A 14,546-nucleotide genomic window follows, 5' to 3' on the forward strand; every position below is an offset into this window, starting at 1 on the left:
ATTTATTGGGAATTAGATAATTCCTTTGTTGATAAAACAACAAAGTAAGTCCCCAGAGAAGGATGGCACAACCACTCTAATTGTGAATCATGTAACAAACAGCAAAAGCAAAATTGAACAGTTTGATGGAGCCAAGGTACCAAAAGAGTGGGTCTCTTTCATGGGATGGAAGTACGCATGTGACTTCGAACAAGCACTCTGCTATACAGGCTTGAAGCTGTACGTTGCGGCAGCAAAAAGCAGAAGAGGCCGAAATGCATATAAATAGTAGAGCTGAAGGGAAATGGCAGCTTTAGGTGATTATTTTCTGTTGTTACACGTGATAATTTCATCCATTGTTAACGTGGATTGGTCAGCACCCATCCGGTAAATCACAATCTAGCAATCACAAGAATTAAAACAAATTCAACCTCAAAATTCCCACGATTTCTCCTCAATAAATACACTCGATAGAAGCTCTGCTGAAGGCATTACAGCACAAAGTAAGCCTTTAAAAACTAAACTAACTTCATCCCCCAAAATATCTCCTCGTTTACAGTCAGCTGGGCTCTTCAATCTCTCCTCTCATCATCAAAACACAACACATGCCAGAAAAACCCCGGCAACAATCAGGAGAGTTAGGCTACCAGTCTTTGCACTTTCCTGCATCAGTCTACTTGTATGGTATGCATTCAATTAGGTTGAGTCTTGTACAGCCTTGCAATTGTATTCTGTGCATGCAGTAAGTGTGTATTCAAATTTAAAGGATTCATTTTTACAGAGCATATCACCTCTGTATCCTAAATTGCAGTCAAAGACTGTGTTTTGTAAAGTTATGTCACTTTTACGATTCAGGATATTTTTGTGACTTTGAGCCCATGTGGTTCTTTAAGTTCAGAATTAAGAAATAAAAAGAAGAACTAAAATATCTGCAGCATTTCTGTGACGTGCAGTATGATTATTACCATAGAAAGTTATTACTCGTGACTCGTTCTTCATTAGACAGTAGTTAAGAACAAACAGGCATATTTATTCCTCAACTTGCAGTATTTGCCAACTCGCCCAATTTTACCACAACAAAATAGAATAATGAATTAATCAAAGTGAGCAAACGTCACGGCAATTTTCAGAAAAGCCACAACACAAAATCAAAACATTTTTTCATCGCCACAATCACAAAAAGGCTCCACAAAATTCCTTCTTTTACTACTTCAGTAGCTTTCTTCAAAAACAAAATTACCATTCGTTGCCTGGTGGTCCGCACTTGTTGTGACATCGAGGTCCACTTTTTGTCCACATCGCCCCAAACCTTGGATGAGCTGCTGCAAAGGTATTTCAGAATCTACGCTCGGGTAGCACCGCAGGCCGCTGGAGCACCTCGGCGTGTACACCCCACAGAGCTCACCCTCCAGCCGGGAACACATCGGACAGCAGCCGCAGCCGGGCTCCCTCACTATTTCTATGCATAATGCCGTCACTTTGGGACACGCAGCCTGACGCTCCGCGGTGCAGCTTGGACATCGAAAGGCTAAATCCCCCAGCGAGAATCCAGGCCAAGCGAAATATGCAAACAACAACGCGTATGTTAAATATTCAATCATTATAACGCTTTCTAGGTATTTAAGTGCCGACTGCAGCACAAATGACCCTTGGAAGGTAACAGCACGAACCTCATGATCCTCTGACAGTCAACTGTGTTTGGGTAAACATCCTGGTGCCGGTGACAGGGTCCTATCTGCTCTCATATTACCGGCTGGCTCAGGAGGAGGAGAGCCAATTCCTCAAACCAACAAAATCCACATCCTGGAATTATTGACTTCTGTTTGTTAACACGGCAGCTTAAAAAGTGCATCGGAGATATTTACGGCAGTGGAATCCCAAGAAGCATCCAAAAGGTTAGCAGGTATTATCATTTGTGCTCAAGTTGATTTGTTACACCAGCAGATGATTCCCCTTCCTATTTTCTTCATCAATAGAAGATTACCAGAGGGAAAGAAGGTGCGCTGCATTTCTTTTTCTTTTTGTGGGAAATTCATCACAGTCGGCTAAATGACAAACACAAATGCAAGTGGATCCAGTTGCAGCATCTGCACTCTCTTACTAAACCAAGTTCAACCCAGAACAAACCGTGGAGAACCAGATCTCTCCTGTGAGGAATGTTAAAGTTTGTGTGGAGAGTCCGTGATGTGGCCCATTCAGTCGTTGCGCGCCAGTTAGCGCTCAGTTACAGGTGAGCTGCCCTCTCTATTCTACGGAGCGCAACCATTTGGCCTTGATGTCATAGTCAACATAATGTGCTGTGTTAGCAAATGAACCTGCACATTTCGAACGCCTACGGTCCGTCTGTCCCTTAACCTCTATATAAGTGACTGTTGAGTTAACCCCTTGTGACATCGGGAATGGTGGTTTTTAATTTTTTTTTAATTTTGTCGTTTATACCACAATTGGTGATTTTCATGTAATCGGAACAACAACAACAACAACAAAAAAGTTCGGACATACTGGAGCTTCTACACTATCTCTATGTCCACAATCAAATGTAAACTAAATCGTGTCGTTCACCACGGTAACTCCTTTATTCAAAAGATCCGATTTTTTTTTCCTCGGCACCAAATCGGGGCTAAACTGAAGTTTCCAGGGGCAGCGCATGACTTTACAAATCACCTTGTGGAAACTGGATCAATGGTATCCAAAGCACCATCAGATTAAAAGTGGGCACAACATCGCAAGATCGATACACACGGTTTCCCCTACCATACAAACACTTAGTAGCGCCTAAGCTGAACACATACTAGTTTGAATGAGTTACTTTTCAACAAAACCAACCTGAATCTGGCGAACTGTGCGAGGATGCTAATGTTAGCAGCTCTGCTACTGATCATGCCAGTAGCCTTGAACAGAAAACAAGCAGTTCTCCTGCTAAAACAGCTGCAACTTGCAATAAGCACACGAGGAACAGGCTTCGATCCATCTTTACTTCATCCGTATTGGTAAGGCAAGGCGCACAAAACTAAATCAAAATGTACACCTAAGCTCTTTCAACTCCGTACAACCTTGCAGCAATCTTGATCAAACTCAAGAAAACAACTTCACCAAGTGGCCACGAGGAGGAGGAGGAGGAGGATTGATCGAATACAATCCCTCGACCTGAATATAATCTTTCTACCACCCTGAAAACAGGTAACAGCCTTTAAAGTCTTGGCTATAAACAGTAATATATATATATATATGTATATATATATATATATATATATATATACACACACACATATCTATCTATCTATCTATCTATCTATCTATCTATCTATCTATCTATCTATCTATCTATCTATCTATCTATCTATCTATCTATCTATCTATATATTATTGTTTATAGCCAAGACTTTAAAGGATGTTACCTGTTTTCAGGGTGGTAGAATGATTATATTCATTATGTATATATATAGCCCCAACAAAAATCTTAAATATACATTAGACCAACTTTGCTGTGGTAGATTATGTCTTACACTAACACTCTGTTTGTGGATAAGGACACACATACTGTGCACCTCTATCTGAGTGCATGAATGATGATGACGTAGTGACGCGTGATGTAATGATGGATTAACACACAGTCACACGATGAAGTTGCAGCTCTTGGACACCGAGCACTAACAGGAAATGTCTCGCCTATTACATGAGGAAGATATTTCCTCTTCTTTGATTGATCCGAGGATGCACGCTAGGCTTTCCAGCCCTGCAGTGCAGCTCCAGTGTGATGTCAGTGTAGCTCCCTGTGAAACGTGCTGCAGCTTCCCTGCTCCGGGTCTATGAAGTAACGTCTGTCAGGGACATCTATCCTCACTTTGCCCGATTCTGCCACTTGCAGAAGGTTTCTGGGCTGGAAAACAAGGTCTGCTATAGGAGCACTGTGGTGGTGGTGGTAGTGGTGGTGGTGGTTGGGGGGGGGGGGGGGCTGGCCTGCTAACAAAACAACTTTTTAATGTTCGAATATTAGAGATAGGATCTTAGTCTCTAAATGCCTGGCTAGAAAACTTGAATGTCACCACATCATTACTGGCTTAAAAGCGAAGCATGTTATGAGATTCATATCAACTACGTGAGGAATTTTGTTTTCAATAAAAAGACAGCACGTGTTGATTTTTTGTTTGTTTTACTTTGGCGCACCTAACAGGTAGACTAAAAAAGGCGAACTAAATGCATGTGATTGCTCGGAAACCATCGGCCGCAACTTTCTGGCCTAAAGTCCAATGCGGAGGGGAAGAATTCCACACCACTGGCATTTTAAGGCACTTGCAATTTCCTCCCCGCCCACGTATGCAGCTGCACGGCGATGGAAGACACTTGTTCCACTGAACAACTGGCATATCACGAGACATTGCGTTTTGGTTTTTTTTTTTCAGTTCCTAAAAGGCTGCTAAGGCGGTGTTCCCATTAGACATGCAGCCGATCAGCCACAACATTAAAACCGCCTGACTGATATCGAGTCGGTCCCTTCATTTCTACCCAAAACGGGCCTTGCTTCCGCCTAATGTCTGGCCGATTGTATCCCGTCTATAACATTTGAATTGTCACGTCATCTCCAACTTTCAAAGCAAGGAATCCTTGTACCAGTTAATGCCAACATCTTACCAACGTGTACAAGGCTGGTGGGTATGTGTAATAGCTTGAAAACGCTGTAGCAAAGTTTTTTTTATTATAAAACAGACACCCCTCTTATTTTTTGGAGATACCACCAGAAACTACGCTAACTGAGTGTACTCGAACGCATCGTGAAGTTTCCCTTCATCGTATGTTTCTTGATTGATCCACAGGTACTGTAAAATATGTTTACGACTCTTTAAGTTTACTGTCAACGCTGAAGGTGAATAATTCATGAAACAACTTTGCTGTGTTTTGAGACGACTGTGATAGATATGTGACGTCGGAGTGCGTAGTCAAACCGAGCGAATTTGCCGAGAGCAACGGCCGCGGTTAAGATGCCAGTCAGCCGCTACATTTAGTAAAGCTGGGTTGTGAATGTAATTTTGTGTAACATTGAGAGATGATTTTACACGCATGTACGTATTTTCACGTTACTTAAAAGGTTACAGCTTTCAGTGTTTAGAAATGAGTTTCACCATGAAATGTTGTTTAGAGTTACTTTTCTATTGCTGTTCAGCCGTTGCCGCCACCGTCCGCCGTGTTGTGCTGTTTGCCAACGGAGTACGAAGTTGTCGTGAATCTGGTATTTTTGACAGTCACACATTTTATTTGGGTAACAGAAAGAATATTATTTATTTTTCTAATGACTTGACATTTTATTCGCACTTTTCCGTATTTTCCTATTGTTCTGAATACCGATGTGCGAGTGTAGTATGGGAAAATATTTCGATATAGAGCAAGAATAAAATGGCGCTGGCTTGACGGAGACGTCGCCTCATCGTATGTTTCTTCATTGATCCGCGGTGAACCACCGGTCCGCGGTGCTGCTCGGCCATGTTACCGGTCCAGGTACCCCTCGGTCTGGCGCCGGTTACATATGCACACAGAAAATGTGTTTAAACTGCCTTGGGAGGACTTTGTCGGCCTAAACAAGGAGTCCTGCCCCCCCCCCACCCTCTCAACGCCCCAACCCCTTCCCTCATCCTACTCGTGTTTCTACCTGCGAAAAACGTTTCGCATCGCCGTGAATGACAGACGCTGTCCAAACAGCACAAAGACGTGCGTTTCCCAAACCTGCACGCGTATCTGCCGTGTAATCTTGTTTGCTCGCTCGCTGACGCCATCATGCCTGGAGTTTAGGGAAATGGACATGTTTTCTTACGACCGCTCCTCAACAACGTCCCCACTCGCGACGGCTTTACCGGTTGTATTATGTGTACACGCGCTGCTTAGCAACCCCGAATGAATGGGCGATGGCTGAACATTGTTGGAACGTTTAATTTTACACTTAAGCGGAACAACCTGATAGTGCCGCGCTGAGAGATATTTTAACTGGGCTCCTGAAAGATCCATCTCTCAAAGAGTCATTTAGTCGAGACAAATGGAATACCACAGAAAGGTGGTCACATTTTCCACACACAGTCATTTTCCTCCGTCGTGGGTATAAGTTAAAGGAGGGCAGCGAAAAGGAGGCCCATATTTAGGAGGATTCTGATATAAAGCAATACACAAGAGACTGATGAGATCGCCGGAGTAAGAATTACTGAGAATGACTTAATGTAGAAATAGAAAGATTAGTACCGGGTTGTTGTTGTTTTTTTGGTGCAATATGACTTAATCTCTAGGATGGCGGAGGCACTTTATTTACTTTCCTGGCGATTTAGTTATGTTGCTAATGCTATTCCAAGAAGAGGTTACGACCCATTAAAAAAAAAAAGGAAGAAAGATTAAAACTGAACAAAATCCGTATGTATTAATAGTCTCCACACACATCGAATGTAAAAGCAGAACTATCGGCAGTGTTTTTGTGTGCTTGGGGAAATAAACTCGGTAGCAGATCTGTGGAGCAGATTATCATGTAATTACTCGAGAGAACACCAAACAGCCCCGTAGCAAGAAACAGGACCCAGTCCAACCTTCATTTTATCAACAAGGGCCTGTACATGGAGATCCGGGACCGAATGGGAATCCAGTATCCAGCGGTCAGCTTAACCAGTATGTAATAAGAGGTTTGGCACCAAAGTCCCCGAATCTCTGTGCATACCTGGCTTCGTCCACTGTGGTGATACAATTACAGCCTGGTTCTACTTTGACTTTTTGTTAAACTTCAGCCGTGGCTTGAATTTCTTTTACACATGTAAAGTTCGGCACACAGCTAACAAAAAAACAAAAACAAAAAAAAACTGCACGTTGTAAATGCAAAGATAAAAATGTAAGTTTTAACCGGCAGTTATCAACATTTTTACGTGACGAATTGATGAGGTAACTATGCAACGTGATCAGTGTCCAAAACCCGCAGGGAGTCCTCACCTGCATCTGAAAACCTTCTTAGTTCAATGGAGCGTTGTAGCATCTTTCAGCAGATTGTATTGGTTTTCACTGTGACTATTTTGCCTCACTGCTCGCGTCAACCTCATTTCCAGACACAGGAAGTAGTTGCTTTCTGTGAAAAAGCTCTACAAATCCACTGTGTGCTACCTCCCCAGCACCATCTGATGGATGTGTAAAGCGGCAGTCATAAGGAGATAATAGATCGGTGTTGTTACAGCTTGTTCCGCTGACCCCAACTGGCCAAGAAAAAACAAACAAAGAGGCTGCTTTAAGTTAAGCGTAAACTGCATGAAAACACACTGCATTCACAAAAAGAAGGAGAAAAAACAAAATGTCACAGTGTGGAACAGCTACAGCAAACAGCAAACAATCAGATTACAAGATCTGGAACTCATAATTACAAGAGAAGATCTTGCATGAGAAAAGGTTTAAGTGGTTATTGATCATCTATAGTTAAGAGGACAGGACTGATGGCACTACCTGATTTATTATAATAATAGTAATGAGCTTTGCATGTCAATATGACTAGCTCGTTGTCTTTCAACAACATATTTGGAAAAATGTCATAATCTGATATTACAAGAAACGGGAAGTATAACGTTGCCGTGGATACAGTCGGTTACACAATGGGCTGAAATATGCCCCATTTTTTGGCTTATATTTGCTTGCATTTGGAAAAAGCAGCCCGCTGAATTATCTATGAACAATTCCTCTTTCAAAATTGAGGTGACGACTATTTGCATATTTAGTTAGTTCTAAATGAAGGTGTCGAGTTATATCGAAGCCACTTTGAGGCATTCAGGAACTTTTTTTCTTGGAAAAATAAATATAAATATTGACATTATTCTTACGAGGAAAGAGTTTTTCGGGCTTTAATCAATTCAAGGAGTGGAACTTAAATGCAATGCACTTTTGTATGGGGGTGTATAAAGTCAGATCATTTTTTAGGTGAAGAGGTTTCCTAGTGACTTTGACACACTGCAGTATAAAGTGGAAATCCCCCCGACAGTCTATTACTTCCAGCAAAATCTCAGAGGATTGGCAAATATGGTGTTTGTAATGTTACAATGGATAAAGGTCATTCAGCACAAGTGTTTGTGTTTATGTGTAAATGTAATCTTAGTCTATGTCAGAGTTTGTGTCCCCACTTTGGTTTTCAGCATTGTTAAATAGTCTCTATCCTAATAACCCAAAGATTTTCCTTGAGGAAATGCTGTAAATACATAGAGTATTCAAAAAAAAAAAAAAATAATAATTTTTTTTTTTTTTTTGCATACATCATCACATCTGAATATGTGCAGGTTTCCGCTCTTGCGAGACAGGTGAGTTGGAGACAGTGAATTGCGTCTCATTGTGAATTTTTTTTTTGTCTTTCTGTGCCTCTGCTGACCTCGCGTTATCGTCCACGCCATAACCTCCAACCTCATGACCCCGTACAGGAATAATATTCTCCACAAAACATAAACACTGCACTAAATATAATTGTGAAATATGGCCGCACTGCCTTGTTGACGCTGGGACTTTAGTTCGAGTGTCTCGGGGGGTGGGGGGTGGGGGTGGGGGGTTGTGAGGGGAACATGCCTCTGGGTAGCATGGGAACAGCCAGGCTGAGTCTGGGAAAGGAAGCAGATTGTCCATTGCTGTTGCGCAATCCAATTAGCTCCGAGTTTCACAGATAAGAAACTGGACCAGATCACCACAGAGGCTTTGTGTGACCGGGTGTGCATCTAATAGTTGGCTGGTAAATGCATCTTCAGCACAGGTTCTTCTTTGACTAAGGATCTCTAAAGGGGGGAAAAAATAGGAGCAACATAAGAGCTGAGGTATGTTCTTATAGAACTTTTTTATCTTGGGGTTTTGTAACATTACACCCGATATACAAAATTGATGCATTTGTTTTGTTAAACTGATACTGGTCAGATGAATGGGTGATTATGTGCTTCTTCTTTTTTTTTTTTTTTTAACTAGTTTGTCCTGCAGCTTCCTTGACAATTTGGGAATTGACATCACTGACGGTATATTTGTTTCATACACGCACATGCGTGCTTATTAAAATATTTAAAGGAAAATGCCTCCTCTCCCTACATTCCCTGCTAACATCTGTTTCACAGTCTGCCTCCCACGAGATAAATTCATTAGTTTGTGGGAATGTTCAGGAAGCAGATGGACATCACGTCTGTTTCTTACACATCTCGTTTTTTTTTTTTTTTCCCCTTTTGAAAGTATGTGGCTTCATTTTGAGGTGAAAGTTGAAAAATTTAACTTTGGATGACATAAAACTCGGCAAATGTTTGGGTGCGTTTTATATTTGAGCACTGGTAGACGTAGTACCAGTGAGGGGGATTGTTATTGTTCTTCTCCGTAACATCTCTATCGCAGTAATTCTTGGGTGTAGAAATGCTGCATTGCTTTTGTGACTTGGTCCTGCATTTAATCAAAGCGCTGCCTTGCACATTATCACTCTAGCGTTGGGGAGGCATCAGAGAAAATAAATGGATTTTCCGGGCGGTGAAAGTGTCAGGTCGTTAGCCTCGACATGACCGATATCATAAACGGACAGCAACAAATGTTATGCAGAATTAAGTTTCATGCAGAGGAAGCTGGCGAATGCACAGCCACCAGTTCATCAACGGAAACACACGTGGTGCAGTACGCATGTAAAGAAGTCGATTATTTGATGTGCATTTTGTTTTAACAGCGTGTCTGAAATGACTGATACTGAAAATAAAAATCTGTCCAGCAGGACACCGATAAAAGTTATGATAGAAATGTATTAACATTAATACTGTGACTGTCTTAACAGATGGTGTGGACTGCCCACTTGCTAGCACCCTTCTTCATCTGGACAGGTAAGCCAGAGTTTCAATACAAACGCATTAGTTCTCCACATTATTCATATAATTGGGACCCATTTGATTATGTAACATCACTATTATTGAAAGGCTTAAATTAGATAAAATTGTGTCATGCAACATTTTAAAAAGTCTGACATGGGAAGTTGGTAATTATGTGTTCGTGGTGGTTAGTTTAAAGACATATCGAGTTGTCCTAAAACTTTTGCCGAACATACATTAGTTGGTCTATGTGCATGGAGATCTTGCACAGCTGAAAATGCAATTGGGACACGTCATTTCTTACGCTTTACATTTTCAGATTTAGCCAGTTAGTATGGATCAGTGTTTCTCAACTGGTTGAGCCTCAGAATCCCCATTTTTCCTGAATCATTAAGGCACACATTTTTGAGCCACTTAAAGTGATTTCACAGAAAAAAAAAAAACCACATTAACTTACAATGCCTTCATGAAATAATAATAACAAAAAAAGTATCTTAAATTTCAGGCACATATGCTTTTCAAACAAGTTTAAACCGACGGTGCTTGCGGGGATTTAAACTGAACTGTACAAAATATTAAATTTAAAGGCAGACTTATCTAATCTTAACCCTGCTTACAAATGCTCAAACGAGAGCTAACTGCTGATGTGACGTTGCTAGTGTCGTGACAACGCTGGCAGAAAACAGCTACAGCATCATGGGAAGCGTATGTGCTTCAACACAACAGTGCAGCATCAGAAATTCAATATACTTCAAAATAAAAGTTGTACTTTTTGCCCATGCGCACATCCACTCAAAATGGAGGGGGTAATGACCCAACAGTTAAGAAAACCACTGGTATGACCTCTCATTAACCCTTTAACAGTCAGTGACAATTCTGCAGCTGCATTTTGAACGGATCCTGGTTTCTGAATCCAATTTAACAGACGGCACATAATCAGAAAACACAAAGTCTCACAATGGAAACAGCGGAAACCATTTTAAAATACAAATACCGCAGCAACAAAAGTTATTTTCTTTGAACTAAGGGTGCAGCCACAGCAAAACTTTCTTGTCACCAATGGAGGCACATGTTGAATCACTGGGTGCTGCACAATATTTATCACTATGAGAGTGCAATAAACAAAATGCCTCCAAACTTGAAGTCTTTTTTTTTTTTTTTGTCCAAAAAGGGGTTAAATCAGTTTGGGAAACTCTGCTCAGCTGCACTGTTTCTGAAGTCTGGCAAAAAAAAACAAAAAAAAAACACAAAAAAAACAACAAATGTGTATTAGAATTATAGCAGAAAAAAAAAAAAAAAAAAAAAGCTTTAGAGAACAGCTCTGAAACACTGAGGTGTGTGTATCAATAAACTTGAAACACTAGTAGAGCGTCTACTGGAAGTGACTTCGAGCCGAGTCAGTTTGTTTTATTGGCAGCATATCAAACAGACATGATGTTATAGTTTTGTGTTTACTTTGGTCGGAGCTGCTAACTCTCTCTCATGCTGTGCAGTGTCATTTTCTCCAGGAAAGGCTGGGAAATTTGTTGCTCCGCCATGCGACCAGAACATGTTTGATAGTAATGTTGACAACTGCCTGTCAGACTTTAACAAGAGCATGGAGACAAGTGGCTACAAGCACAAGTGCCCGTGGCCGACTGTCAAACGGTAAATCGAAGCTTCTTTTTTTTTTGTTGTTGTTGTTGTTATACATGAGACACAAATGAATTTGAACTGCTTTACAACACTTGACATTAATGCATCCATAAGTCCGTGTTTACGGTTGCTGTTTGAGCCCTGGTATGCATGTGTTGCATGAGCTCAACGTTGTAGGAGCCCGCTGAGTGAAAACACAGGAAGGCTGGATAAAGTGGAACATTACACACTCTTTTATTGCCTTTTCAGTAAAGATATATAACCTTTAGTCATGGGAAAGTCAGATACTTTCCTGTTTCCTGGCTACATTCGCTGCTGCTCGGAGTTTCAGCTAATTAGTCATATTTTAATGAAAACGTGCTAGACCGCCGCTCCTGGGCTCATATTTCCAGACAGCAGTTGTTTGTGGAGACGTTAGCCTTTGCCACGCTACCTACAGTGGGCTGCAGTAGACTTTAATTATGGCTGTAATAATCCATATTTGACTGTTAACACGGTTTGAGGCTGAGGTCTCGCAGAGCTGAAATGGTGTGTTAGGGTGGGGCGTCCATCATCACGAGGAGTCCGGCCTGTTGATCAGGCTTCCAGCTGTCAGGCTCAATTGAATCTCGGTGGATGTTTTCCACACTAAAATCTTGTAGTGACAACTGGTTGCCAGATTTATGCTGGTTCACCGAGGTTACGGTAACTTCTCCATCCTGAAGACGTGACCATTTAATACTGAATCGTGAAATGTAAGCTGCCTCCTAAACATCGGCGGGTTGTTTCTCCATTTATAAAAATCTAGGAGTCTCTAAGGCACAATTTTTTTTTTGTTTGGCTGATGTCACTCAACAGTATCTCAATGTAGTGGTTTTAAATATTAAAGTTGGAGTTTTTAAAGGCCAATTTTTAGCAAGTAATCTTCATATCATGTATATATACTTCCAAAGGCATCACTTCTCTCACTTTTATTCCTCAGTTGAAGAAATGCTGACCGCTGTTAATGAAATGTTTCATTTTATTTATATATATATTTCAAATAATCACATTCCAAACAGTGCTCTTGCTTAGCTCACTTTTTTAGACTTGGGTTGTTGTTTTTTTCTTCGTTTTTTGACGTGGTAAAGAACTTTTACTCTGCTTCAAGCTCGGTCACTTCTGACTTTGCTGACTGCTGAGATGCAAGCTTTCAGAATTTGTAATGCACCATATACTTTGAGAAATAATTCCACGGAAGCCGTTTCGGACTTCTGCACCTGGGAACAGGTGTTGTAATACCGTGTTCTCCTTAAAATAACATGCCATAATCATTACTGCATATTCAAAGGGGTTTTCTCTACGATATTAAGACTTAAGAGCAGCACTCAAGCGTTTTTCTAAAGAGCCTAAGCTGAATAAACACAACAACAAAAAACATGCTAATTGCATAGGTTCAAGAGGCTTAAAGAGTTTTCGATCAAAAGAGGGAGAACGCACGGCCACGGGGCACGCGAGCAGAGTTACTAGCAGCAGACCTGTGTGAATGTTGCAGTGTTGTGTGCGCACAGATTAAGCTGCAAACCAGTGAATAAAGTCAAACAACTCCTAAAAGACCCAGGCCAAGTTCCCGTGTATATACAGTAACTTCCTGATCAAAGCAAAAGGGGCTTGGCTTCAAAGTCAGCAACAATGCCTTTACCTAACTAACCTTACCAGACCAGCTATTCTTATTTTAGTGACAATCTCAGCCAAATCGGAGAAATTTCAACTGGAATGACGGATATTTACCAAAGTTTGTGTTTTTCTTTCTTTCCAAACTTCACTTTTTTGATACGAGCAATATTAATACATATTTTTTTTGATTTCTACTGGTAGGGAAAACCCTGCAGATTAATATCAATTCCCTTAACCACTCGGTGGGACTGCCGGAATGATTCCGACTCATCTTAACTTCCTCTCCTGCCTCCCTGTCTTCTTCCTCTGCAGCATCTACGACAAACTGAAGTGGTGCGTGGACGACTGGGCGAACGCGTCTTGGTGTAAGGGTTGCGGGTTTCTGGTGAATGAGGTCTTCCTGGAGGTCCACCAGACGTACTTTCAGCTCTGTGGACAGCTCCACGACCCCTCGCTCTCCACTGTCATCATGTTAATAGCACCTATTGTCATTACCACGCTCCTCCTGCCCCTTCTGTGTGTTCACCTCACCACCTGGAACACAGAGATGTCCAACTCTTTGGGGCTGTAAATGTGCGGGACCGCAAAGGGAAAACCTGCAGTGCCTTTTCAGACAGCACTTACAGCTGTGGGAACATTTTTCAAATGGGGGGGAAATGGATTTTTTTTTTTGGTGGGGGGGGGGGGGGCTGGGATACCACCCTAAACACCTATTTGAAAAATATCTGTATGACTCATGTGCTGTAAAATGTACATTTGTTGTGCATGTTTTCAAAAATACTCAGAATAAAAAGATCTATACTTTCATGAAAACACAATAGATGTCTATGAAAGAAATAATAATAATCATGTAAAAAGCACACACGCACACGCACGCACGCACGCACGCACACACACACACACACACACACACACACACACACACATTTAACAGCACTGGGTGCTGATTCACAGGAAAGCCAGATTTACACAATGGACGACAATGATAAAACGGCGACCAACGACTGTTATTTACTCCCAAAGCAGGCTATGATCTGATAGCAAGCAACTACGCACTGGCTGTTATGAAAGCCAGATTTACAAACTATATTGTTGAGAAGGGCGTCAACCACTAAATATAGTTATTAATCACAGGAAAAGCAAGAGCATCAAAACAACAGTTGATATTTGACAAATGAGCATTTAGGAAAGCTGTGACGGTGTCATCATACGCACAGCTTACCCACAATTGACCTATCTTCAATCTCTTTTCATGAAAGGTCGGAGGGTCTTTAAAAGGAGGGAAAGATGGTCAACGGTAATTTGAGAGGCAGCTAAGCAATCTGTAAAGTTATATCGCCTGATTTCCAAGACGCTGGCAAAACAAATGTGGTACAACACATCGTGCTCCATTTAGCTTTAAATCTGAACTGCTTGTTCCTTCAGCTTGTTAAACGTTAGCTCCCTGCTCCGTTACAAGCACACCGTTCTCACAGCTATTGGGCGTTT

The 14,546-nt window shown here is 41.4% G+C and overlaps 2 protein-coding genes across 3 annotated transcripts in view; one reads left to right on the forward strand and one right to left on the reverse strand.

Annotated features, from left to right (window-relative positions):
* The window catches only part of LOC138621066 (insulin-like growth factor-binding protein 2-B), a 19,823-nt gene extending 18,175 nt beyond the window's left edge, over window positions 1-1,648 (reverse strand). Inside the window, exon 1 of the mRNA XM_069698829.1 lies at window positions 1,220-1,648. Coding sequence (XP_069554930.1) covers window positions 1,220-1,580 — 361 coding nt within the window. The 5' untranslated portion in view covers window positions 1,581-1,648. The remainder of the gene's footprint in view (window positions 1-1,219) is intronic.
* On the forward strand, window positions 1,541-13,702 carry LOC138621067 (receptor activity-modifying protein 1-like). 2 transcript variants are annotated; one of them, XM_069698831.1, is made up of 4 exons: window positions 1,541-1,559; window positions 9,758-9,803; window positions 11,282-11,435; window positions 13,371-13,702. In XM_069698831.1, exons 2-4 carry the CDS (start codon window positions 9,758-9,760, stop codon window positions 13,627-13,629), a joined length of 459 nt encoding a protein of 152 aa, XP_069554932.1. In that variant the 5' UTR covers window positions 1,541-1,559; the 3' UTR covers window positions 13,630-13,702. The 2 variants fall into 2 exon arrangements, with proteins under 2 accessions (XP_069554932.1, XP_069554931.1); XM_069698830.1 differs by lacking the exon at window positions 1,541-1,559 and adding an exon at window positions 8,667-8,777.
* Window positions 13,703-14,546: the final 844 nt, after the last annotated feature.

The sequence above is a fragment of the Brachyistius frenatus genome, unplaced genomic scaffold (genome assembly GCF_029030835.1).
Source record: "Brachyistius frenatus isolate BFR_SWC_R1_liver_20210118 unplaced genomic scaffold, ASM2903083v1 Contig_28, whole genome shotgun sequence".
NCBI lineage: Eukaryota > Metazoa > Chordata > Actinopteri > Embiotocidae > Brachyistius > Brachyistius frenatus.

Bases quoted from the DNA above. Each gene is read 5' to 3' on its own strand.
- LOC138621067 (XM_069698831.1), top strand. From the start codon at position 9,758: ATGGTGTGGACTGCCCACTTGCTAGCACCCTTCTTCATCTGGACAG. The intron at 9,804-11,281 runs GTAAGCCAGAGT...CATGCTGTGCAG, and splicing joins ACCCTTCTTCATCTGGACAG to TGTCATTTTCTCCAGGAAAG. The intron at 11,436-13,370 runs GTAAATCGAAGC...CTTCCTCTGCAG, and splicing joins CCGTGGCCGACTGTCAAACG to CATCTACGACAAACTGAAGT.